The sequence below is a fragment of the Dendrobates tinctorius genome, unplaced genomic scaffold (genome assembly GCF_039654945.1).
Source record: "Dendrobates tinctorius isolate UK_male_01 unplaced genomic scaffold, ASM3965494v1 ptg000075l, whole genome shotgun sequence".
Lineage (NCBI taxonomy): Eukaryota > Metazoa > Chordata > Amphibia > Anura > Dendrobatidae > Dendrobates > Dendrobates tinctorius.
This window is the reverse complement of record NW_027361743.1, coordinates 38,700,700-38,728,416: the sequence shown is the minus strand read 5'-3', so window position 1 is coordinate 38,728,416 and position 27,717 is coordinate 38,700,700. Positions and strand designations below refer to the sequence as shown.

The following is a 27,717-nucleotide window of genomic DNA, read 5'->3' as shown; positions in this document are numbered from 1 at the left end:
CGGGTCCTGCTGTCACTGTTCTTAGCGGCAGCAGGTGTAGGTTGATGGGAGTAATAATCCCAAAAACCCCCACCTGCTGTCATCCTTCTGACTTTAATATAACTCTCATCATTCTCCCCTGCTCGCGCCGATCGCTGGCAAAGCAGCGGAGAATGATGAGAGCAGTCTTCAGCACCTGCCACTGGGGAACAGCGCGTACTGTAGCACTTCTTCAGCGGTGTCGATGCATGTCACATGGATGACATCAATGTGTGTTCTCCGTGTGCACGTGTGCGGGACATTTTGCTGCCCGTGCAGATGGCAAAAAACAGACATGTCAGCGTGCTTTGCCCAGTGTGCTACACACGCTCCTTGGAAACACAGTTCATTTGAATGGGTCTTCGTGTGTCAGTGTCTCCGGTATGTGTGAAAACTGACACCACACGTACTGGAGACACGGATGTGTGAAAAAGCCCTAAAATACATTTGAGTCTGTGGCTGTAACGTCGCAAAATGTAGAAAAGTTCAAAGAGTATGAATACTTTTTCAAAGCATTGTAAATTCTACTAATAACCAATAATGAAAATTTACATTCACAACATGATCCAATAATGTCTGTGTGATCCTCTCGTGTGAACCTTATAGCTCTATGTGAGGCTGCTACCGTAATTCCTACTGCATCATATGGTAATTATTAGACAGAAAAGACAACAACCTGCCCTGAGGAGTCCGATAATGATTTATGGAATGATAACAGCGCTCCCTAGTACACAGTGTGCTGCTTCTGTGTATACTCTGTTAATTATGTGCAACTTTTACACATTATTGGCAGTGACACTCCAACATTCCTCAGTGCTGTGCAGAATCTCCATTCTGATTTTCCCTGGTCTACAGCCAGATCAAGAATGATGGAGCATGGTCAAAATTAGTGGTAGCCCCCCCTTTGGGTTCATGTCAGTTTTTCTCTTACGAGTTCTAGCCATGATTTTTTTTTATGGATAGAACTTATACTCATTATAGTTTATGGGGTTGTTCAAAAGTTTGGGTTTTTTTTTGCAGTGTTGTCCACACCAAAACATGGCGGAATTTCTAATTTTTATTCGCATCTTGGATTAATGCAAGTTTATGGGTCAGTGAAAAAAAAATAGGACTGCATTCAGATTCCATCCCTGTGGTATCCATTTGCTTTATTTTTTACTATTTGCTACCGGAAGCATGAAAAACCTGCCGTACATCAGTTTTTAGTTTTTTTTTTGCATATGAGAAAAACTGATTAAATTCTGATGGTAAAAACGGATACCCTGGCAGAACAATAATGAAAATCTGCAGGTGTATTTTGCAAATAAGAAAAGTCATTGACATCTGAATGAACTTATGATCATATATGGGTGAGGCCATACTGTAACTGGAGATAGCCATTAAAGCGGATCCGTTACGAGATTTCACAAAACAAGCTACGTATTGTGACACTAGTCATACAGCCATACAAAAATTTCCTTTCTTAGATTTAACCCTATAGGCACTCTTGTATTTGTGTAATAGATCCAAAAAAACCTTCGATATCGCTCCCAATCATCTTCTCTAACAAGTGGGGTAATGCATTTTGAGGCATAAATAGCAACGTTTGATATGTACATCCGGTTTTATTTTTAACAATGTTAGATGCTTGCTATAGGGACCAATAAGGGTAACCTCAATTTTTTATCTATGATATATTAGACTGGATTCCTATTGGAAGAGGGGTTAATCGCCACACTTTCTCTTTGCTCTTGTGAGCTCACCAAATGGAATAGCTTTAATGGTCTGGAGGGGATGAAAGCTATGTGCATGCAGGAGAGTGTTTCCTGATGTTGACTTTCTAAAAGTTTTACTAGTAAGGCTGGGATCACACATGCGAGAAATACGGCCGAGTCTTACATGGTAATACCCGGCACTGCCGCCGGCACTCAGGAGCGGAGCGTGCGGCTGCATAGAAATAAATGGAGCCGCACGCTCTGCTCCCCTGTGCTGACAGCAGTGCCGGGTATTACCATGCGAGACTCGGCCGTATTCCTCGCATGTGTGATCCCGGCCTAATGGGTAAATCTTGAGAGCCTTGAAGTTCCATATCTAGAAATGTAATGGTGTGTGGATGACATTTGCTTGTGAACTTTAGATTACAGTTACAGTTATTCAGATATGATTGAAAAGGTGGTATGGCAGATATATGTCCGTTCCAGAAGACGAGCTGGCCATAAGTGATGAGCGAGCTTGCTCGGATAGCATGTTATTTGAGAATGCTCGGTTATTATCTGAGTATTTTGGGTGTGCTTGAGTAATATGTTCAATTCCCTGCAGCTCCATGTTTTGTGCTGTTAGACATCCACAACACATGTGGGGATTGCCTAACATGCAGTCATGGGGACTCGAACATATTATCAAGCATGCCCAAGATACTTGGTTAACACCCAAGTATGCTCGGATAACTTAATATCCTAGCATGCTCGCTCATCTATGTATCTGCCAAACCACTTAATGGAGCTGCAAAAGGGGTTGCTAACATTAAAAATAAACTGCTCCTTCCACCATGCCATAACCAATGGCAACGGATGGGGAAAATTTGGAGCCCACCGAATGAAACATTTCTGATTAAATATGAAATAATTGTGTGTCAGAAGAAAATGTAAAATCGTTTTAATAAATTCCTGTAAATCCAATGCACATTGACTATATTTGTTCAGGTGGTGAATGATAGCCAGTATGTCATGATCCAGGACGGGGTTTCATTTTGGCCCGTCCTGGTCTGACTGGGGGTTAATTGTTCCGCCTCTCCCTGGCAGAGGGCGGCTATTTAATGCTCACTGGACCTAGGTCCGGTGTCAGTTATACTCCTGCCCTCGGCTGAGTTAGTTGACCTTGTGCGTACGTGTGCCTTGTGCCTGATATCTTGCTTGCTTGTTTGGTTTTGATCCGGTTCTGTCCCTGTTACGAGTTCTGCCTGTCCCTCTTGTACTGCGCTACCTCTCGTGTATGACTCTCTGCTTGTGACCCGACTTCTCTCTGCTCGTCCCCTTGGTACCACGTCGCCCTCTTGTGTATGACCTTTGGCTTTGTCTGACCTCCCATCTGTTTATCCCTCCTGTGCCTCGCTGTCCGTACTGTGTATGAACTCCGTTTTGCCTGACTCTGAGTTTTCTGTCTTCTCTGAAAGCAGGATGCTAAGCCCCGCCCCCTTGCAGTCACGAGACCGTAGGTCCCGTGTCGGCTTGCTAAACTTCATCACTCAGGTCCTGTGCACCTATACTTTCTGGCTGTCCTAATCCCCAGGGGTCCCTACAGTGCGGGTGAGTCAATGCTCAGCGGAGGCTGTACGCCGGTGCTGTCAGGATCCTGATACAGTAATGGTGTTTTGTGAGGGATATTTGTGTAAAGCGAAACTACGTTACAACTGAACCATGACCATTTAATATTGGACTACTTACTATTTTGTATTGAATTGAACACATCATAAGTATCCTGTAAATAGCCTGGTATATGTTGAACCAAGTTCTGTAAAGCTGAATCCAGCCACTGGCTCTACACCCTTTCCATGACCTTGTGACAGGTTGCTCACAAAGCAGTTCTTCTACAGAAGAGTCCTACTTAAGTTTTCCAAAAACTTTGTGGCCCTTCCGAGACACAGCCAGAAGATGCGACAGAGATAAAGTATCCTACTAGAAGTGCTCAATCATTGATTAAAATCTTCATATAGAGTTATTTTTCTTCCTTAAAAGTCACATCTGTGATACACATTTAGGAATGGAAGCCAACGAAAGCCCTAAATGCTTAATGATCCTGTCAAGTAAAACTTCTGAAATATCAATAACTAAAAATATTTTGGAATATGAATCAAAAAGCAATTTAAGCAATCTCCAACAGTACTGAATAATATAACAAATGCAAACTTTGCTACATATTAAGAATTGTGACAATTGTGATAAAGTCGAGGCCATAAATTCATCAAGATATCTAAGATACTTAAAGGTCATTGACAATTTTCTAATCTATTTTGACTATAACTGGATCTGAATTTAATCATTGATTGACATTTATAGGGTATGGATTTACAAGGAGGGCGTCCTTTTAAGAGAGCATGAGTTATGAATTGTAAAAGTTGACATACTACTCAAGACTTTCCTCTCAGTGATGCCAATGTAAGCAACATGAGCTGCTGAGCCTAGCGATTGGATGCAGTGGTCACAAGAACTGTAGTCATGATGTCAACATTGCAGCCTATGAACCAAGGAAGGGGCGGAGACACAGCCCTGGATCGTGGAGGACAAGTGGCAACTGTGATTGGGATTTTATAGTACTCAAACAGGTAGGGGGCACATCCAGTGAGATAGAGCTAGCTTGAGAAGAGTGTTAGTTTCTTTAGAGCCAACCACTGAGCTCCTGTAGACCAACAGTAGACAGAGTGAAGGAACTGCACACCTAAAGGCACGTGCAGATGTTTCCAAAAGGATTTATTGTTGGTATTTCACATCCATTGGTTACACTGCGGTAAGTGTACAGCTGGATCCTGGTTGTCCCTGTTAGGGAGAATCCCAACCTGCAACCTATATGCATTGATTAAAGCCTTTACATTTGATGAAGTGTCTTCTTCACCCAAAACGTTAACGTAATACCATGGTGTAACCAATGGATATGAACTACTGACAATAAATCCTGTTTGAGGCATCTCTAAATGTCTTAGGTGTGCAGTTCCTTCACTCTGTCTACTATTGAGATTTTACAGGTCTGCCACCCTATCTTCATATGGAGCGCCCTCAGTGGGAGTTGTCATGGCAGCGGTGACCCAGTCCATGGCCCTGGGGCTCCATTGCAAAAGGGGGTTGTTTCAGTGTGCTTATGGTGATGAAAGTTTATAAGTGATTCGTGACGCCACCTGTGGTGTTCGGCAATGAAGATGTTAAGCCGACGCTGCAGACAGATCCTCTGGGATCAATGGTGGGGTGCAGCAGTGATGTTATAGCCCTCCACAGGCAGGGCTGTAGTAACAGGGCAGTGTAGGTGAAGTGACACGTAGATGGTGTAGTGTCAGGCGCAGGGGATGTAGTAGTGCTGAGTAGGTTGACGCAGGAATAAGTGGAGGACACCAGGGCATGTAGTTCCAAAGCTTTACTCACAGTCTGTTGTGGTACAGGTGCCCGCATCCGTGCCGTGTCCTCCGGTTCAGGAGCTCAGTCAACCTCCAGGCAAGATGAAGTACTCCCTTCCAACACTCCGCCAACATGTGCCTTTTCTGAACGTCTCCTCTTATAGCGCTTTTAAAATGAAGTACTCCAGCACTGAGTTTCACTGGGGCTCCTCCTGTCCGATGTTCTTATGAACTCTACTTGTACGGCAGACAGCTGTAGCCTGCTTCGGGGACTCCTTGCTACTAAGTCCCGGCTCACTATCGTTGCTGTTGTGCCCCCAAGTCTTGTGTGGGAATAAAGTGGTGACCACTTCTATTCCTCCGGTGTCTGCTGCAGGACCATTAGTATCCATACAACCTCGGGGACCGGACCCCTGCGCTGTGGACTTGGGAAGGGTTCTCCTCCAACCCTAATCCTTAGTCCTCCTTTTCTCCTTACGTTCCGTACCATCCTTTCTTTCATATGGAGAATCAGGCTTTTGTTCTAATGTCTCTTCCCTGTGCCAGCGGACCCAAATCACTGAGGTTGGCTGCAGCACTTCCTTCATCCATCCCTCTCAGGGGATCTTCTCTCTCTCACTTCCCTGTCAGACTGCCTGACTGACTAAATCCTAAACTCTTCCCGCTCTTTTGAGTGCAAACTAAACTCCACCCGCCTCCCAGCATGCTTTGTGTTCCAAGCAGGGAGCCACCAAAGGGTGCTTTGCTACACTACTATGTTGTGTGGGATGCAGGTGTTGGAGCGTGGTCAGGTGTCTCCACCCTACCTGGATGGTGGGGTACCACACCTCAGGAGGAGGTGCAGTACCTCTGTGGCGACTGAACCCTCAGGGGCGCCACACATACATGCAAATTTGAAACCAGACTCGAGTTTACAAAGCTGATACAATCATATCTAGTCTATGAAATAATCTCTGAACTAAACAGCCTGTACTAAAAATCTCCATACATGAGACAAAAATGAATGTTATTTCGTCAGTTTGGACTAATGGTTATTTATTAATGGAAAGAAACCACTCTCAAAACTACATTGGCCGTGTTTGGGCCAACAATACAGCAAGTGCTTTGTTAGAACTGTGCTGGTGCCCTTGCATGTGTCATCCTCCTCTTCCCAGCAGGGATGCCAGCTTGTTCACTTACTCATTCGCACACACTCAAAATCTGTTTCAGGACCTGTGCATGACAGTAACCTGTTTCATTTTTTACAGCCTGTTCCGTCTTGTCCATACCTATCCCACTACCCTCTCCAGTCCAGTCTGAACCTGCACCTGTGATCCTGTTTTGAACCCACACCTCCCTTTGGAGGCCAGTACATCCAGCTATGGGGGAAGTGTCACAATGGAGGAATCAGAGAACACCATGTGATCTTGTACCTGAATCCATTTTGTGTTCCTGAATTTGCCCTGTCCATTCCTGATTGAGTACCTGTGCTGTCTTCCAGTTGCACGTCCCCTGTGAACCAGTTCCTGGCCGGTTCTTGTTCCCTGTCCCTCTGGAGATCAGTTGCTGCAGCTCCAGGGTCTATCCTGGAGTAGCACCTGGCATCTACCTGGGTTCAAGTCTAACCACATCATTAGGAGCTCTAGTGAAGAACCAGGTGGTCACTTAGTAAATCCAAGACACTTGATCGGTCTTATCCACCATATTGAACATTCACTGGTCAGTAATCAGTCAAAACAAACAATCATTTGTTTAACCCCTGAAGGACCGATTCACTTTATATGTTAATGACCAAACGTTTTTTTTTTTTTTTTAAATCTGACCAGGGTCATTTTGTGAGGTAATAACTCTGTAACGCGTGAACAGATCCCAGAGATTCTGAGAATGTTTTCTCGTTACATATTGTACTTCATCATAGTGGTAAAATTTGTTCCATATAACTTGCTTTTATTTGTGAAAATATCAGAAATTTGTCAAAATTTAGAAAATTTCACAATTTTCAAACTTTTAATTTTTATGCCCTTAAACCAGAGTTATGTCACACAAAATGGATAATAAATAACATTTCTCATATGTCGACTTTACATCAGCACAATTGTTTAATCATATTTTTTTTCTGTTAGGAAGTTAGAATGGTTAAATATTAATTAGCAAACTCATTCTTTTAACACAACCTACAAAAACATTTCTTTCTAGGACCACATCACATTTGAAGTGACTTTGGGGGGCCTATATGACAGAAAATACCCCAGAGTTACACTATTTTAAAAACTGCACCCATTAAAGTCCTCAAAACCACATTCAAAAAGTTTATTAACCGTTCAGGTGCCTGACAGGAATGAATTAAATATGGAAAGAAAAAATAAACATTTTACTTTTTTTCAGAGAAATTTTACTTTAGCCCCACATTTTTTATTTTCACGAGGGTACCAGGAAAAAATGAACCACAACATTTGTTGTGCAATTTCTCTTTACTATCCCATATGTGGGGGAAAACTACTGTTTGGGTGCATGGAAGGCTCAGAAGGAAAGGAGCACCGTTTGAATTTTGGAACATAAAACTACTGTAGCTGGATTTAAGAGCGGACGGCATGTCGCGTTGGAGAGCCCTTGCTGTGCCTAAACAGTGGAAATCCCCAAAGCGACGCCATTTTGGAAAGTAGACCCCTAAAAGGGGTTTCAAGTAAAGCTTTGAAAAAAAACATGTTTCCCACAAAAATGTTCTTTTAGCCCCAATTTTTTATTTTCACAAGGGTAATAGGAGAAAATGGAAACCCATGTTTGTTGTGAAATTTCTAGAGAGTAGGCCAATACCTCATATGCGGAAAAAAACTACTGTTTGGACGCACGGCACAGTTTGACATTTTGAACGCAAAATTTGCTGGAGTCGAGAGTGGACGACTTGTCACGTTTGGAGAGCCCTTGATGTTCCATAAACAATGGAAAACTCCCAAAAGTGACCACGTTTTATAAACTAGACTCCTGAAGGAACTTTTCTACATATGTGGTGAGCATCTTGACCCCCCAGATGCTTCACAGAAATTTATAAGGTAGAGCCGTAGATTTTCACAAGGGTAACTTGAGAAAATGCATTGAATTATTTTTTGTACAATTTCTAATGAGTGCAACAATATCCAATATGTGGTCGAAAACTACTTTTGAGGCACAGTGCAAAGCTCAGAACACCAGAAAACCCCATAAGTGACATAATTTTGCCAATGACATCTCTCAATGAATTTGTTTAGTGAGCATGTTAGCAGAATAATTACATTTTTAAACCTAAAATGTTTTAGCCCCAAATTTTTAATTTTTATAAGGGTTAATAGGAAAAAGTGGACCTCACATTTTGTTGCTCCATATTATAATGCAGATTTTACTGTTTTGATTTGAGGGTGCCATGACCCACTAAAGGAGCCCCTGAGGTGCCAGAACAGCAGAATCTCCCCATAAGTGACCCTATTTTACAAATTGCACCTCTCAATGAGTTGAACTAGAGATGAAGCGTCTCCTGGAACACAGAGTTTCCAAGGATAGTTTGTGGACTCCATATACAGAGCCTCTAAGTGCTAGAACTGCAGAATACCCCCCCTCAAGTGACTCCATTTTGGAAATTATTCCACTGCCAAACATGTGGATGCTAAATGTGGTTTAGACACACTGAGGGGCTCAGAAGGACATTTGGATTTGAGAGTGCAGAATTCGGTGAATTTATTTTGAGGGGCGAGGAGCCATTTTGCATTTCCATAGCCTTTGTACTACCAGTAAAGTGGAAGTCCCGTATATTTCCATTGACAGATGACGGACCTGAGTGGGGATGTAAGGTTCTCAGTCTTTTTTGACATGTTTTCTGAAATTCAGTTTTTTCTGTCGGCCATTTTGCTTTCTGTCCTGCTGCATCTATCTTGCCCTCAATTAATATGGAATTTCCAGCTTTCATGTTCCCACCCTGATTCTATCCTTCTTGCCTCTTAAGCTGTCTCAGCTGAGGAATCAGTGCTTCAGAATCAAGTCTGCAGTTAGCCTGTGGCCTGCCTCCTGGAAGTCTTGGACTTGGTACTCCAGCCATCTCCTTTTGAACTTTTCAACTTGTGGGCACTGGAAACCTGCTGCCTGCTAAATCCACAGTTGCAAGGGAAGTAACAGAGAGAGACCATGAACCTGTTGTGGAAGTTCTGCTGTGCTTAAAGTTTACTCTGGCCTGCTGTGTCTCCTGCCTCTGTATCTGCAAACTATGTGAACGCTTTTGCTTGCTTGTATGAGGTAATACAAGTCCTTCCTAATCACACCTGTTTCTCCTGTGCTTTTCCTCGCACCCAAGCACAAGACGCTATATGAATCGTATACAGTACATCATAGGGGACTTGTTTTTTTGTGAATTGAGTTGAATCTTTTATTGGGAACATTTTACATACCATTTTGAATCACATTTATCCTGCACACTATGCTGAGAGCTTACATCGAGGTTCCCATCTAAACCTCGGATGACGTGATTCAGATGAAACACCAGGGGGATCCATTCACTATAATGAGGCAGCAGAATTACTCTAGACTCCATCTGGCCTCTGTTCAGCATTCCTTGTTTTCCGAAGTGCACAAAACTGTGGCAGACTGCACTTTCATTCATGCTTAAAAAGACAGACAATCATGGGCCAGACAGTGCCTACAGTGTCTCCATCTGCCTCATTATAGAGAATTTTCTGTCATGGGTTCTGTCTGAATCCCGCATTTCAGTGATTTGCACAGAAGCCCCCGGTGTAAGTACTCAGCGCAGAGCGCAGGATATATGTGAGCCGAGCCTTACCGTGATCTTTGGGAGGCAGAATGTACAAATCAACAGCAGGTGAAGAATTGTTGCCATTTATTTTTTACAGATTTCCTTGTTCAGTAAAAGTGATTAGGCGACTTTGTGCTTCGGGTCGGTGCGATTACAGTGATACCGGATGTATATAGTTTTTTCTGTTTGGCTGCTGTCACAAACTAAAAAGATGTTTTTTTGCAAAAACTAGTTTTTGCATTGCCATATTTTGAGAGGTATAATTTTCCTATATTTCTGCTGACAGAGTAATAAGAGGGTTTCTTTTTTGGGGGATGAGTTGACGGTTTTACTGGTACTATTTTTCGAGCACATACAGTAACTTTTTTTGATCTCCTTCTATTCTGATTTTGCGGAGGCAGAATGAACAAAAATAGGCAATTCAGGAGTTGTTTTTGCTGATTTTTTTTAATATTGTTTTGCAAGTAGTAAAATTGATAAGGCAGCTTCATGTCTTCGGATCATTATAATTACAGTGATACCAGAGTTATGTATTCTTTTATGCTATCATTCTTTTACACAATAAAAACTTTTAGAGAAAAAAAATTATTTTTGCATCACAATATTCTGAGAGCTATAATTTTTATTTTTTTTTTCCACTGATGGAGCTGTATGGCAGCTTGTTTTTTTGCAAGACATGATGACGTTTTAAGCTTTTTTTTTTACATATGTCTTGAAAAACCATCGTGTGCCAGGTTTTTTTTTACGGCATTTGTTGAAGGGGTTAACTAAAATGACAGTTTTATAGATCCGGTCTTTCTGGACACGTTGATAACAAATTTGTGTCCTTTTTTGTTTATTTTATTTTTTGTATTTATTGCATTTTTTACTTAGTTCCTCTATGAGACTTTCACTTTTTTTCATTATACCTGTACAGAAGTTTCTTAGATTATGCTCTGAGCATAGTCTAAGAAGCTTTCCAGAGCTTGGTGACCTGGGGGTCATCAGGACGACCCTTGGGTTAGCATGGTAAAGATTGGCCTCCATGATGATGTGACGGGGCGCCGACCTGAAGGGAGAGGGATCCCCCTCACTCTTCCTGCCTCTTAAATGTTGCGATCGCTCTTGATGACAGCATTTAGGGGGTTAAACAGCCAGGTGCCGAGCTCCTGCTGTGATCAGGCAGGAGGTGCTGATATTTCAGCACCTCCAGCGTGATCATGCTGTGATCGATCAGTCAGAGAGGCGGGGACCAATAGCATGGGAAACGGACACCCGCTCATGACGTGCCATGTCCTTCATTGGTCTTAAAAGGGTTAACTGAGTTGTTGTGGCCAAAATCGCAAATGTGTATGGGAGCTCTATTACATTATTGCAAACTATCAGTGATATTGTACAGCTACTATTGTTTTTTATGTAGTTTACAGGATAGATTCAGTTCTACTTCTTTTCTGGTGATAAAGAAAATGTTTGTTTTTTTCATCCTATTTGTTATTTTAGTCATGTTGTGATTGTAAATTGTGTTAATGGGTAAAGTATGGGTATAGACACACTTTTTTGTTTTCTTTTGCTGAGCTGTGCCAGTTTGTGGTTGTGTGAGTGCACTTTTGGCCAGCAGATTTTATTATATACTTTAGATTAAAGCTGTTCGGTATAAGTAGGCCAGCCTCAGGGTTTATGATAAATTTGTGTTTGTTATTATTATTATTGTAGATAGTAAAAGCGGAATAATAGTTATTTCATGAAGTCTGTCTAGATTATTAGCAAATCACTTACTAAACCAGATGAGTTAATGTGCATTGGAGCCGTCTCTTGGGTTTCCCCAGAAAATTTGGCAGTAAATTGGACTACACAACTGAATAGCAATGCTTGTAAAAGTCATATTACTTGCATACTCAGATAATTCCGCTAAACTCTTTTTTATTATAATTGTCATTTCATATGTATATTGCAATGACATTATCCTACATTTACTATTTTACAGCATTATCCATTTGGTAATAGCCTTTGGAGCTATGATGCCTCTGGATATATAATCAGACACTGACACATGCTATTCATATCACATATCATACGAGAAATCATTTCAAAAAGAGCTCACCACATTGGTCTTCATCTGCCCCATTTTCACAGTCCTTTACACCGTCACAATGGAAAGCCTGAGGAAGGCATATTGTGAGATTTCCGCATGGAAAGTAGCCCACTTTGCACACAATATCAGAAAAGGAATCTGTAATTATTGGGAGAAATGAACACAGTTATCAATATGGTTTTCACATACTGTAGACACTACTTAAAACTTTGGATAAATATGTAATACTAGATGTGTACCCGATGCTATCACATCAGGAGGGCAGTAACATCACGATGGGGGCAGCTTTGTGGCACTGGGGTGGCGGCCCACCCACTTCCATGCAGTCACAATCAGCAGGAAAGACGGTGTTTTGCGGACTGTGCTGGAGATGGTGTTCGGCGCCACCAGAGGGTGGCTGCACCCAATCTCCAGCACAGGCCTCAAGCCGCGGTCTTTCCTGCCGATTGTGACTGCACAGAGGTGGGCGGGCAGGCAGCGGCGGGATCCGGCGTGTGTAGCCAGGCGGTGGGTCCTGGCGGGGGTCCGGAGGCGGCATCCCTCTCATTACTTCCCTGTTATGAATGGGTCACCGAGGAGGAAAACAAAACCAAGCTTAGTCACAGAAAACCAGAGAGGTTGGTAACTACGCGGATTGCAGACCCCTGATCCTAACGACACAACTAACAGCAGCCGTGGAGCGTACCTACGATGATTCTAGACACCTCGTCACAGCCGGAGGACTAAATAAGCCTAAAGCAAGAAAAGGGAAATCTAAAACTGCCCCAGAGCAGACCCCAAAGGAATAGATAGCCCCCACACATGTATTGATGGTGAAACAAGATGAAAACACGAACACAGGTAGGAAAATAGACTGAGCAAACGATGGGGCCCACACTAACTAGAAAGGACAGGAAAGATGCTGTCTGCAATCACGCCAAAAAACCCTGCAAAAATGTCCAACACTTCTGATAGCAAAAAAAACCCTGAAGTCACTAGACTTCACCCACTATATCAGCACTCTGGCATATTCTGAGAACAGAGCAAAAAGTGGCCAATCTAGTAAGGGACAAATAGCAAACTGGCACATACAGTGACACAAGAGTGGAAATTCAGCACAGCCCCAGCCGGGGCTGGCTGACCACACAAAAAACTGAATAGACCAGACCAAATCAAATGTGAACATTAGCAAAGACAACTTAGCTTGAGAAGGCAGGATCTGAGCTGGAAACTAAGACCTCAGGATGCAGGAAAAAATCACCAGCATGTGAATAGGGAGTCGGCTGTCTTAAATCCAGTCTGTGACTCCAGATGTCCAATCTCCTTCCTCATTATCAGGTGGCAGGTCTCTGTTAATTAGATCAGCTTCATTACCTCCTTCCACCACCAGAGGGAGCCCGGAAAGAGAACTCACAACTCCTCTGTCAGCACAACCAGCTCCCTCACCAGAAACCAGAGGCAGACCAGAAAATGAGTTCAAAACATTTCCCCCTCATTACACCCTCTTATTATACCCCCTTCATTACACCCCTCTCATTATATCCCCTCATTACACCCCTTTCACAGCCTCGTGATTGCAGCGGCGGCTTGGATTAGAGCGGCAGCTGAGATCTGAGCGGCAGCTGGGATCCAAGCAGCTGCCGGGATCCCAGTGGCGGTCGGGATCGCAGCGGCGGTTGAGATCGCAGCGGCGACTTGGATCAAAGCGGCAGCTGGGATCCCAGCGGCGGTCGGGATCGCAGCGTCGTTGGGGATCACAGCAGCGGCCTGGATCCCAGCGGCTGTCGGGATCGCAGGAGCGTTTGGGATCACAGCTGCATCCTGGATCCGAGCGGCATCACTTGGGCGTTCCAAAATAGTGGTCGGCATACTTCTGGTGCGGCGCAGTGGATTGTGGGATTCGGGGACATCCAGACGGAAGTGGATGACAGACAATTTAAGGCAATTATATATATAGATACACTCCATGTTGAATTAAGGTGCCCACCAGTAACCAACTCCAGGGCCCAACTTTTCAGCTACATGCAAACACGACATTATCCTCAATCGCAAATTTATTTAACAATGACACAATGATGCAAACATTGATGACATCGATACCATTTTTTTTACAGACTTGTTTTATACAGATGTGTGAAGGAGGCCTTAATGTGGATTGAAATAAACTGAAAGGCTATGATCATTAAGCAGATTGGACTTGCAGCTCCTAAGCCCCTAGGAACTATTAAACTAGCACTATGTGTCTGGTTGAATGAACTTGCTATTTTGCTTAGTTAGCATGCTGTCATTACCTGGTGGCATAATATCCTGTCCGATAGTCAAAGAACTTATGCCAACGAACTATATAAATATTTACAAGATTTCATTCTGGGGCCATTTCCAGTAAAGTTTCTACATCCTGCATTTTTCACAGATTTTCTTAATGAACTAGAAATGAAGAAAACAGGATGACAGTAAATCATCAGATTTGTCTCTTGGCATATTGAAATGACTAGGTCTAAAGCAAAATCGGCAAACACCATAAATTATTGATAGCAGGATGTACAGTTTGGCCGGTAGCCCATATCTAAAAAGGGATGATACGTCTTTTTTGCAAATTAAATATTTTATAGATGTGTAAGCAAGTTATTCATATTCACCCGGATCTTAGTAAATCATGGTTTCATTAATGATATGAGACATGATGATGAGGTCCATAAGTCAGGTAGTTACAGTATGTGGAACTTTCAACAATGTATTCACTTTGCCTGTTTGCCGTCATCTTTAGTTTCTGATATTCTCCACCATCTACAAATTTATATAATGCAGAAATTTAATATCAGTGCCCAAATGACCTTGAAAAAATAAATGCATGAGGATAAGTTTTATATACTTTATAGGATTTTACTGTCACTATAGTAGTGGCCAATTTGCCTAATGGACAACATTGCATATCTCTGGAGGCAGTGGCAATGCATTTCAGAACCACATATTTATTTAGCTCCATCATATTCTTCAGCACTTTACAGACTTTATCATCACCGTCCCCATTGGGACTCACAATCTAAATTCTCTATCAGTATGTCTTTGTAGTGTGGGAGGAACACAGAGGAAACCCACGCAAAGACGGGGAGAACATACAAACTCCTTGCAGATTTTGACTCTGATGGAATTTGAACCCAGGACCCCAGCGCTGCAAGGCAACAGTGTTGTTAACCACTGAGTCACCTTGCTACCCGTAGGCTCCAATTAGGATGTAAGAGACTAGGACAGAACTCCATAGCATGGGCAGACATACCGCCTGTGCAGCCTGTGCGGCTGCACCGGCGCCCAGATGTGGAGGGGGCCCCTGCAGCGCGGCTAATAATGAGGGCAATCTGGCCTGTTTCTTGACAAAGGCTACACTGCCGAAAAGCACGTTGCGGTGGGCACACGCTGTGGGACTCCCTGCCAAACTTTGAACAGGTAACATACCAATGGTGTTTTATGGTCTTTCTTGATCTTCTTTGACTTATTAGTCCATTGATTTACATTTCTGCTCAATACCACTGTGAGCTGTGAGGCCAACAGGGAGTGTGCAATTTGCAGTAGGATTTTTTAATAGTTACCAATTGAATATACCTATGTGTCCCTTGTGCGCCTTATTTCTGTACATGTGCAATTTTGGTTTTTGATCCCTCCTGCTTCCATGATTCCTGATATATTTAATAAAATATTATTTTTGCATATTTAAATTAATTGTCTTGGGATTATTGATCGTCTGTTTTTTTCATGTTTCAATGATGGGATGATGTGGAGAAGACAATGAGGGGGGGGATGATGGGGCAAAGGCAATGAGGCAATAATGGGGCTGATGGGGAGAAGGCAATGATGGGGATGGTGGTGGAGGAGGAAATGATGGAAGTGGTGGAATGGGCAAGGATGGGGATGTGGGGGAGGAGGAAATGATGGAGATGGTGGAAAGGGCAATGATGGGTTGGGGAGAAGGCAATGATGGAGATGGGGAGAAGGGAATGATGGTGGTAATGGAAAAGACAATGATTGGACTGGTGGGGAAGGAGGCATTGATGGGGGTGGTGGAGGAGAAGGCAATGATAGAGGTGGTGGAAATGGCAATGATGGAGGTGATGAAGAGGGCAATGATGGGGTGGTAGGGGAGAAGGCAATGATGGAGGTGCTGGAAAGGGCAGTGATGGGGTGGTGGAGGAAAAGTAATGATGATGTGGTGGTGGGGGAGAATGCAATGATGGTGGTGGTGGAAAGGGCAATAATGGGGGTGGTGGGGAGGAGGAAATGATGGAGGTGGTGGAATGGACAATGATGGGAGTGGCGGTGGAACAGACAATGATGGTGTGGTAGGGGAGGAGGAAATGATGGTGGTGGAATGGGCAATGATGAGGTCGTAGGGGAGAAAGCAATGATAATGGTGGGGGAGAAGGCAATGATGGAGGTGGTGAAGAGGGCAATGATGGGTGGGGGAGAGGACAATAATGGGATGTGGGGGAGGAGGACAATGAGGGGTGTGGGGGATTGGGATGGGAGGAAGGTGGACTTATAATGGACTTAGGAACAGGGGGAGGTGGAGGAAGACTTATGTCTTAACACATTCTCTTAGTATATAGTGTACTCACTAATTCTGTAAAACACCATACTTAGTTACATAGTTTTCTCTTTTATTATGTATAACACCATCCCTTATTAGGTACCATCCTCTTGAGTTATATATGGTGCCGTCCCTTATTATATAGCTTCCTCTGCTGTTATGTATAGTGCTGTCTCTTACATAGTGTATTCTTGTTAATTTTGCTATTCACAGCACCCTCTTTTACTACATAGTCCACTCTCTTTTTAGATATAAAATGACTGCAGATGGAGTAGCCGGTGACCAGGCTACCAGTCCATCAGCTCCTCCATTAGAAAGGAAGCTTTCCCATGCTCCATCAGCAATCATTGCATTATACAGCTAACAAGACAGGATGGTATGTACTGTAATAAAAAAAAGGGCTCTATATAATCCAATATGTAAGGGACGATACTGTACATAACAAGAGAGTGCACTCTATAAGGGACAGTAATATACTTAATAAAGGAGACTATGTAATATATACATGTATGTGTGTGTGGCTATATATATATATATGTAGCTTTGTTGCCATAAAAGGAAGCGGACCCAGACACATTTATTGCACAGGGTCTCCAAGCTGTCAGTGTCCGCCCCTGCTCCATAGATATGTATAACTTTGACCAGAGATGACAATGTGTCACAAATTATTCACATTTTATTTTATCAACCCTTACAGGACAGAAATAAACAGAATGTTGGTATCTACCAAAGGATAGACATAAGAGCACTCTTATGAAATATATTCTGCCTCCTTATAAATGGAAGTAGAGATGAGCGGAAGGTAGAAAATCTATTAGAAATACGTATTTGTTGCATGTAAGAGACAACAGAGAGACAAATACCAATTCATATCTCAGCATAGCAACCTGCATTGACTTGGCTATTGAGACACATAACACTCCGTTAGGGTTAGTTCACACGAGAGTATAAAAATCGTTCAGCGTTTCATCCAGAAAAGCAGGCCTATTATTTTCTCATTTGTCATTCTTATACCATCCGTTTTCTTAAAGCAGCAGCTATTAATCATTTACAAGATCATTAACAGTTTCCTATGTTAAAGAATTGCAATGTATCCATAAAAATGTCATGCTATGCTGTGACTTGTTATGGCATCCGATTTTTTTTGCGCACTCATAAAAATGAATGGGCGAGTCTCATCTGATTTACAGAAAAAACCAGACCTGCTGTGATTCGGTCACTGAAAAAAATCGTTCATCTGCACTGCCCCATTGTAAACCATTGGTCAGACTGCTGTTCGTTTTTTTCATGGACAGCATTTGGACCAAAAATACAGTAGTCCATATTGAAATAGATAGATGCTGACATGGAGAATTTTTAATGAATTACTCATCTCTTACTTGTTTTTATGTATACCCCTCCCTACATGTAAAGTGCCATGGAATAAATGGCGCTATAACAATAAATAATAATAATATCTGGTCAAGACTGTTACTGCAAGGGTGCATACAGCTGAGGATGGTAGTGTGTTGGACATTGGTCCATGTTTCTTGGTGCTGTTTCTCCTTGGGAGATTGACATGCTAAGCATGCCGAGATGAGGAGATTTAAAGCCGCAATGCTCCTCTGGGAAATCTGCAAATTGTCTCTCTTCCTCTCTGAAAAGACAATTTGCATATTTCTCAGAGGAGCATTGCGGCTTTAAATCTCATTTTGGCATGTTTAGCATGTCAATCTCTGCAAGGAGAAACGATACTTCTTGGATATCGGTCAGATGCCTCTCACACAGCCAAACCAGATCTCACACTTTGCATTGATGAGGGGCAGTACCCCGAAACACAGTGTCTGCAAATTGAGATTCTGGTTTGGCTTTTATTCTAAGTCATGTAACAAGGCTTGTTTTAGGATTGCTACTTCCAATAGGTGGCACTAGAGTTCTAGTCCTCTTCCTCTCTGATGAGACAATTTGCATCTTCGTACTGTATACCATATTATCTCCAAAGAGTCTGTGAATTTCAACACAATTCATACACACAGGATATGTCACCACTCACTAATACCAAACCAAATCAACGACTAAGCCAAAATCAGAGAATAGGAAAATAGCTGAATGTGCAAGTACGGTATATAATAATGATGAAGGTTGGTCGATACAGTAACATGGTTTGCACACGGCTCCTTAGATTATGATGACATATTTTATTGTGCACCAATTAAACAAAAAAATACCATTCTTTTGGTAAAATCTGGCATCAGGGTCAGCTTACTCCTGGTACAAATGGTCTATCTGATGGGTACTTCGGCAAGGTTACATTTCGACAAAGTGTGGGTGACATTAAACTTATAAATAGTCAGTTCGGCAGCATCTGAGACTACTAGACTGCTGGTACCTGTGATTGTCAGCATCTGGGAGGGATGGGTGAAAGCATACATTCATTCTCAGAGAAGACTGTGTAGAAACAACTAGTTGGACTGCAAGCAGAGATTTCACATACTGTGCTCCAAAACCCCAAAACTGTGAATATCTCTGCAATGAAGTGCTGTAATGCAAAAACGGAAAAGAACAGCAAAATCAGTGTAACTTGAGGATTTCTAGAAGGCATTAAATTCAATCTTTTTGCACAATTAACAAGTCCTTTTATAAATCCAATGATTCACAAGTGTCATCTTCTCTGATGAGTTATTCATTTTTTTCATCTTTTCCATCTGATCCTGAACTCTATGAAGACTTCTCTCCAGTTAAAGACTCCTTTCTGTAAAAGTTTACTGCACAGATATCTTTTTTCGGAACTTTCTCTATTTTACCTGAAAACAATCATGCCAAATAGACAGTCCCCCCTACAATGGTAATACCCCGGATGTTTAATTTTATTAATTTCTCATTATTTAGAGTGAACAAATGTTGTTCATCAGTACAGAGATTACCATTATTACCCTACTCCAGTGAGACTCACAATCAACCGTAACCTCCCTTCTTTGTTTATAGGACTGAATAAACTAATCCGTATGTTTTTGGAACTTGGAAGGAAACCAGGGGACTCAAAGGGAACATGTATATTGATGATGATGTTCAGAGGGTCCCAGTGCACAACTCTACTAGAGTCATCAATCAATCAAAAATGTGTTCCCACTATCTGTGCTGTACCTAAACTCTTTTAGATCCTAGGCATATGAACCACAACAACAACTTAAAAGCAGAGACGACCAAACAGCAGTAAACTAATAGAAATAGTTACATTGAAGCGTGAGCGAGTAAGAGTGTTTCAGCTCTCGTAACACAATATCTTTCGTGTCCTCTACAATAATGATATCTTCAACTTTGAACTAGCGAAAAACATTTTGAAGATGTCAGTATTGATCATGGGTGATTCCACTTTCAAATGTTTAATAATGTAATTTAATCTTTAATTTGAAAAGATAATAAGAGCAATAAAAACAGTTAAAGAATCTAGTAAAACCTTTGGTTAAATTAGCGACCTCGATTGTTGATTAAGAGCATCAAAATCTTTGGGATTTAGGATGAAATTTTTGATACGAATACAAAATACAGGATTATTTTTCTCCTTTTATTGGATTAAAACTCAGATTTTGCTAAAAGAAAAATGCACAAAACAGCACTATGTGAAAAAAAAAAAGCAGAGGGGTTACACTGAGAAGGTTCAGTTTTGGATGAGAAGTCAGTGATGCTTATTTTGGCGCAAATCATTTTTTGGTTAATAAACAGATGCAATCACTATATTACCTCATTTCTCAGATATCATATTAGCCTAAATAATACGGTAACTAGTATCGATAGTGCATCTACAGTAATAAGATAAACATAATTTGTAGAAAAAAACTTGTGAGAGATTCGAGGCTGAAATGTTGGATTTGCAAAAGGATTTGCTCCATTGAAGTTTAATAAGTCTAATCTGCAGCTTTTGAGTTCTGAATCTGGATGAATAATGAGCATTCTGTTTTCTTTAGTAAAAAAATATCTTCAACCATATCTATAAGTATTCTCTATTTTTTCAAGACTTTTAGTTAAATATTTTACCAGATATGTAGCTGTAAAAGAGCAGGAATCCATTTAGGGAGCTTGTACAGTTCTTGTTTTAGAAATAACTTGTGCTGTAAGGAAATGGGCGCATAACATTGAGGAAGCCCATGTAGTATTTTGCCTGAAAATGTGGAGTTTATGCATACATCTGAAAACTTGATGTTTTGATTTGCAGGGATTTCAATTTTAAATATATAATGTGCCTTGTAAAAATGATATCAAGGGTTTTTCTAGGACTTATTATTGTACTGAAGATGATCCATTCTTATCATTATGTTGATTATTAGTTGGGGCATGCGGTGCAGTGGAGGGGGCACAGCTCAGCACGTAGTGAATAGAAGAGAATCAGAGAGAGCTGCAGTACCATCCACAGCCACTATACCACGTTGTAAGCTGTACCATTTCCACTGCGCCATGAGCGTTTGACCAGCTGGTTGGTGTTGGAGTCAGGAATCGGATACCCACTGATCTGATGCTGATGACAAACAATAGGTCAACAATATTAAAGTCAAGGGAAAACCCTTTAATTTTATTTGAGTGATTAGTTTACAGTGCTTTACAGTCTATGAAGATGAAAACACTCATTCCTCATACAGGAAGCACATGGAAAGTGAAAATGTGAAAGTTAGCTGCTGTAATTTTTTTTTTTTTTATGAAATGCAGAGAATATTAATAATTAAGACAGGTATTGTTGCATTTATGGCTTGTTTTTAGGTTCATTGGTGTGATAGAACTGGTGAAGCATTCTGTGAAGACATTTACTGTATATATGTTGACATTGTAACTAGTGAAGAGCGAGTATACTCGTTGCTCTGGTTTTCCCGATCATGCTTGGGTGATCTCCAAGTATTTGGAAGTGCTCGGAGATTTAGTTTCTGCCGACGCAGCTGCATTATTTGCGGCTGCTAGACAGCCTGAATACATGTGGGAATTCCCTACCAAAGGACAATCCCCACATGTATTCAGGCTGTCAAATAGCCGCAAATCATGCAGCTGCGGTGACAAACTATATCTCCGAGCACACCAAAATACTCGGAGATCACCGGAGCATGCTCAGAAAAACCCGAGCAACAAGTATACTCGCTCATCACTAATTATAACCCATTATACATACTGTCCTATCCACAGGTAGACCTGTTTGACTAGTCTCCCATGCGGATTGGTCCCAGGTGACTTGTAAAGTATCTTATTCTATGAAACATCACAGTGTTTCAGAGTCAAACATTCCTGATTGAGTCATACAGCCAGTGTTTGATTTGGGAAGCCCATAGATCGGGCAACTTGTATCAGCTTTCAGATTCCCTGTAATAGGTCACCTGAAGTCACTGATGTATAGAAACTATTCTAATACCATACCTACTAACAGTCAAAGAGGATCTTTCACCAGTTTTAGAATGTTAAACTGTCCACATCAGTGGCTCCAGAACGAAATAAAACCTTATGTTTTTTTTTTATTTCTCATCTCCGTTAAGGAGATATCAAGTAGTAAAGTTTATAGCACTTAATATGATCATTTTCATAATAACCAAGGGTGCATTAGCAGAGATTCTTATACTTTTTCCCTTGCATGAAGCTAACCAATCATAGGCAGGAGGTTTCTTGCAGGGAGAAAAAAAAAGAAAACTCCCCAAGAGAAAGTGAGACCTGACTTTCTTTATGTGCTATGGTAAGACATGCAATGACACACATTCCTGTTTGCCTCCCGAGGTCACATTGGTAACGCCCCTTCTGTTTAAAATAATCCCTGGAGGCAAATTCTCACGGAGATCTATGTCTGGCCCATAGAACTTAACAACTCATTTACATATTAAGAAAAATGTGGATTTCTCTTGACTAAGATATCGGATCACAGATATCAAAGTATCATTTTATTTGATTTTCTTTGACCTACTTGCCCACGTAGAGCGATTAGGAGGTTTGATCCTATTGACAGATTACTTTTAAAGGAAACCTGTTACTTGTTTCATGTTGCAGAAACTTCAGGCAACATAAACTAGAGCCTGGCTGCACAATTGCAGCTGGTATACTTTTCTCTGAAGTGCCAGGGTTTTTCAGAGAAAACATAGTCTGAAGAGTCTCGCCCCACTCTAGTTGATTGACAGGTCTCCTCCATGGGTGTACAGGGAGAGGCTGTCTGGGGGCCACTCCGGGCTAGAATGATCTCTCCATATAGTTCCCTTCTGGGTCTTCAAAGTATGTTTTCTCGGAAACACAGGAGCAATAGTGCAGCCAGGCTCTGATTCATGCTGACTATGGTTTGGGCAGCATGAAAAAAATGACAGACCATGAAAGTAGGATGCTTGAAGCCGGCTTATAGGGGCTATAGGTGTCCAGGTTTACTGATTGCTTAAAGAGCCATAATAAAACTTGTGCTATAATACTATGCCGGGAACTAATTACCCAGATGATTTAAATGATACGCCCAGCACAGTGGAAACTAATTTAATTATGTTCATTAATAAATCTATCTGCAGAGAATGTAATAACTTATTATTTGGTGGTACGTATATGTAATTATCTACTCTTTATATTATGTACAATTACAGTACATTCAGATTTATTGTGGAATATTGTTGACTTTGGTATGCCGTCGTCTCCGAATTAGTGATTTACAAATAGGACAAATCCCACTCCCCATAGATATACTGTAATGCAACCTGTAGCAATGTATTTACCACGTTCCAAATAGCTTTCAGCACAAAGTTAACTGAACTTGAAATATTACTACTGCCATGGGACCAACTACAAAAGGCAATGAAGAAACCCCTCCGGTTACAGACAATGTATTATTCATGATACTAGACTAGCAATACCAGAAATGTAAAGACTATATATAGACATATGCAAAATATGTTGTCTGCTGAGGGTAAAAATGAAAGTTAGACTCTGATTAATTCAGAGAAATTGGAATTCTGCAACAATGTTATTCCCAACATTACAAAATGCGACAATTTTTTTTATTGGTGGGGTCACCACAGTTCCTAAAAATAAAGGAGTGGATAATCCAGCACTCTGAAGGTTAAAAAACATTTATCCTTCCATATTACAACATATCAAAGGAGAATTTATATAACTGAATTTCAGAATATCGCAGTCTAGTATTCATTTCATTGTCCTTTTCTAGTGGTGTATTGATGTATACTGGCCAGATGGAGCTTTCCTGATGTACATGCTAAAAATACAGCACAAGAATATTGTGAATCTAGCCATAGTCTTCAAATTAAATGATCTGTAAAATCAAGAAGAAACGCTTTATAGGCCAAAACCATTAATAGGTCCAGGTGGGTATAGAGTGTGTACCCTCATCACCTTTCCCTGCTCACCTTGTGGGTTGTGTATAGGATACAAAACCTATGAAAACCCCCAATAGTAATGAAGCTGCTTCTTGCTCCTCTCGCAATGATAACGTATTGGTCAGTAGTAACCAAATTATCATGATGAAGGGGGTCTGTAATGCCCTGAAACATTGTCTGTGGAATTAATAAACTAGTGGAAATGTAGAAGTCATATGTTTGATAACAAATAGCATAACAAAGCAAACCCTTATTGTTTTTTATAAGTTTAGAATCCTTGCCTTAGTCACAGCTTGCATCCTTCAGATGTCCATGTGTCCAAAGATGTTAAATTTTAGCTTCCTTGGTGTGGATTTATGCAATCTACCCACTGTAAAGTATCAATCATAGAGTAACCATTGAAGTGAATATATTCTTTAATGGAAAAATGATTGGTTGAATCCAAAAATTTTTTGCTCAGGGCACATCCTGCAGGGAAATAATCTACATTTAGGAAACCAGCTAGGATGAAGCCATAGTACTGTATTTTGGAGTTTGGAGTTATGTACCGTATTTTGGTCTATAAGACGCACCGGACCATAAGACGCACCTAGGATTTAGACGAGGAAATTAGGAAAAAATTGAAGCAAAAAGTGTGGTCGATTCTATACTTAATATCCCCTATCCTGGTATATATGATCCCGTGATCCCCATCCTGATACACATGGCCCCCTCATCCCTATCTGGTATGCATGGCCCCCTCATCCCTATCCTGGTATGCATGGATCCCTCATCCCTATCCTGGCAGGAATGATCACCCTCATCCCTATCCTGGTATGCATGGCCCAATCCCCATCCTGGTATGTAGGGCCCCACATCTCATCCTAGTATGCATGGCCCCATCCCTATCCTGGTATGCATCGTTCCATCCCTATCCTCGTATGCAGGGACCCCATCTCATCCTAATATCCAAGGCCCTCATCTCATCCTGGTATGCAGGGCCCCATCCTTATCCTGGTTAGATTGGCCCCATATTTACCCTGTTATGATTGCCTCAATCCCAGTCCTGGTATGCATTGCCCCACCCTGGTCCTGGTATGCATGGCCCCATCTTGGTCCTGGTATGATTGACCCCATCCTGGCCCTGGTATGATTGGCCCCATCCTTGTCCTGGTATGATTGGCCCAATCCCGTTCTTGGTATGCATGGCCCCATCATAAAAGACTAAAAAAACCCAAACCATTTAACTTACCTTCCTCTGCTCCCTCGCAGTGTCCTGCTTCATTGCCAGCAGCTGCTTAATGCTTGTAAGCAGCGCATGGCAGGGACATCATGCGCTGTTCACAAGCAGAGCACAGATGCCGGAATACACAATGGGACTGTTCATCACAGAGAACAGCGAGTATTCATTGCTTTTCAGTAGCGCGCATTGTCAACCACCGGCTGGGGATCATTAGAATTTGGTTTGAAATATATAAAATTGTTAAAAAGGCGAAAGTAGAGTTACCAACACAATACCACCTACATTTGATAAATGCATGATCAGTGGGGAAAGGTAGTAAGGTGAATGGTCAAGAGAATACAAGGTCTGCCTCCTCCTGCCGCCTCAAACTCAAAAATATTTCCCGGATCCGCTCATTCCTCAACCACGAAACCACAAAAACACTAGTGCATGCTCTTATCATCTCCCGCCTCGACTACTGCAACCTCCTACTCTCTGGCCTCCCCTCTAGCACTCTGGCACCACTCCAGTCATTCTACACTCTGCTGCCCGACTAATCCACCTGTCTCCCCGCTATTCCCCAGCCTTCCCCCTATTCCAGGGCCTTCACTGGCTTCCTATTGCCCAGAGGCTCCAATTCAAAACCCTAACCATGACATACAAAGCCATCCTTAACCTGTCTCCTCCATACATCTGTGACATGGTCTCCAGGTACCTACCCACACGCAACCTTCGATCATCTCTAGATCTCCTTCTCTACTCTCCCCTTATCTCTTCCTCCCACAACCGCATAAAAGACTTCTCCCGTGCTTCCCCCATACTCTGGAACTCTCTGCCGCAACACATCAGATTCTCACCATCAACAGAAACCTTCAAGAAGAACCTGAAGACCCACCTGTTCCGACAAGCCTACAGCCTGCAATGATCCTCGGTCTACTGAAACACCGCACAACCTGCTCTACCATCTCCTACTGTATTCTCACCCATCCCTGTAGACTGTGAGCCCTCGCAGGCAGGGTCCCCTCTCATTATGTACTTGTGTGTTCCTTGTCTTTCACATGTTTATTATACTTGTCTATATTTCCCCTTTTCACATGTAAAGCGCCATGGAATAAATGGCGCTATATAAATGCATAATAATAATAATTTGCTGGTCATTAGGTATTTAACACTAGGACTACCGGACTTTTCACCCCCCCCAGAACTACCGAATGGAGTCATTTTGACTCCTGGCTTGTTTTCGTTTATTTTTAGAGTTTCTTGCTATATAATTTTATAGAATGGTATATAATGCAAAATAGCAAGAATATCGTCAGGTTTTAGTGCACTTCTTCTAGCTATATTAGCAATTAGCAAAACTGCAGGCCGTATTCTACAGAAATTATGTAATCCACTTGAGAATTCACTGGTTCACTGACGGATTTCCTGTATATGTCCTGTGCATGTCAAGTATATTTGCAAAAATGCTAATTATTTTAAGTCTAAGCCAACATTTATTCTAAACTTATTCTAAACATACAAGTAAATGAAAACTAAAAGAAATAATAACATTTAGTGACAAAGACTAGTAAAGAAAACAACTTTTTTTTTTCAAAATTTACCTTCAATTATCAAAGGGAGTCACCTACTATATATAGTAGGGAGTCAAAATGACCCCCTTTGTTAATTAAAAGTAAATTTTGAAAAAAAGGTACTCTGTTTTTTCAAAAATTATTTATTGTCACAAAATCTTTTTTTGCATCCTAAATGAGTAAAAGTCACCGAGTCTCAAGCCGGAAATCGGAAAAATGGAGTCACAGAAGAGACATAAAAATTGCGAGGAGTCAAAATGATTCCATCTGTATTTCTGGTGTTAATAGCACAAATGGTACTGATAATGTACAGCTGAGCAATACATGTTGGATTTATGAATTTATAAGATTTAGGGGGAGTCCATGAGTTAAAACCCTGAGGTTATAACTTGAACAAATGGATCTTCAGCAAAGACTGCAATTGTTTAGTTAGGACTCAGGAGACTTCCATTTCTTTCAGATCCATTTACTTCAATTAACCTGCAATGCACACTTCAGGTGGGTGTAAATATACTTTTATTTAGTCTATTAATTTGTCAACTTTGGTTGAATTTATAAAATATTTTTGAAAGAAAGACTAAGCAATTTGTTTTGCAGCATAACATTATGGCTGCAAGAGGAGATTTAAGGCAAAAGTTAAAATTTTGGAAAATGTATTAGGAAAAGTTAGAAGGGTAAAGACTAGTGATGAGCGAGTATACTCGTTGCTCAGGTTTTCCCCGAGCATGCTCGGGTGTCCTCTGAGTATTTTGGCTTGCTGGGAGATTTAGATTTTGTCGTTTCATCTGCATGATTTGCGACTTGTAGACAGGTTGAATACATGTGTGGAATGCCTGTTTGTTAGGGAATGCCAACGAAAACTAAATCTCCGAGCATGCCAAAATACAAGGAGGACACCTGAGCATGCTCAGGAAAACCCAAGCAATGAGTATACTCGCTCATCACTATTAAAGACACATGGAAAAGTCTTTCAGTTTTGCCATCACTTGATCTTCTGTCTTTTTTTCTAAGCTATATATTCCACTTGATTTTGATGGCTAATTGTACATTGTCACTTTAAACTATTATATTTCAGGAGGAAGGAAAGATGAATAAAGCAATAAAGCAAATTGTTTTACAAATTTAGTTTTTCAAAAGAATGGAAATTTTGAA

At 41.4% G+C, this 27,717-nt stretch overlaps 1 protein-coding gene across 1 annotated transcript in view; it reads right to left on the bottom strand.

Annotated features, from left to right (window-relative positions):
- The window catches only part of RXFP2 (relaxin family peptide receptor 2), a 391,242-nt gene that overhangs the window by 159,110 nt on the left and 204,415 nt on the right, over nucleotides 1-27,717 (bottom strand). The window contains exon 2 of the mRNA XM_073583177.1: nucleotides 11,932-12,060. Within this exon, the coding sequence (XP_073439278.1) occupies nucleotides 11,932-12,060 (129 nt within the window). The remainder of the gene's footprint in view (nucleotides 1-11,931; nucleotides 12,061-27,717) is intronic.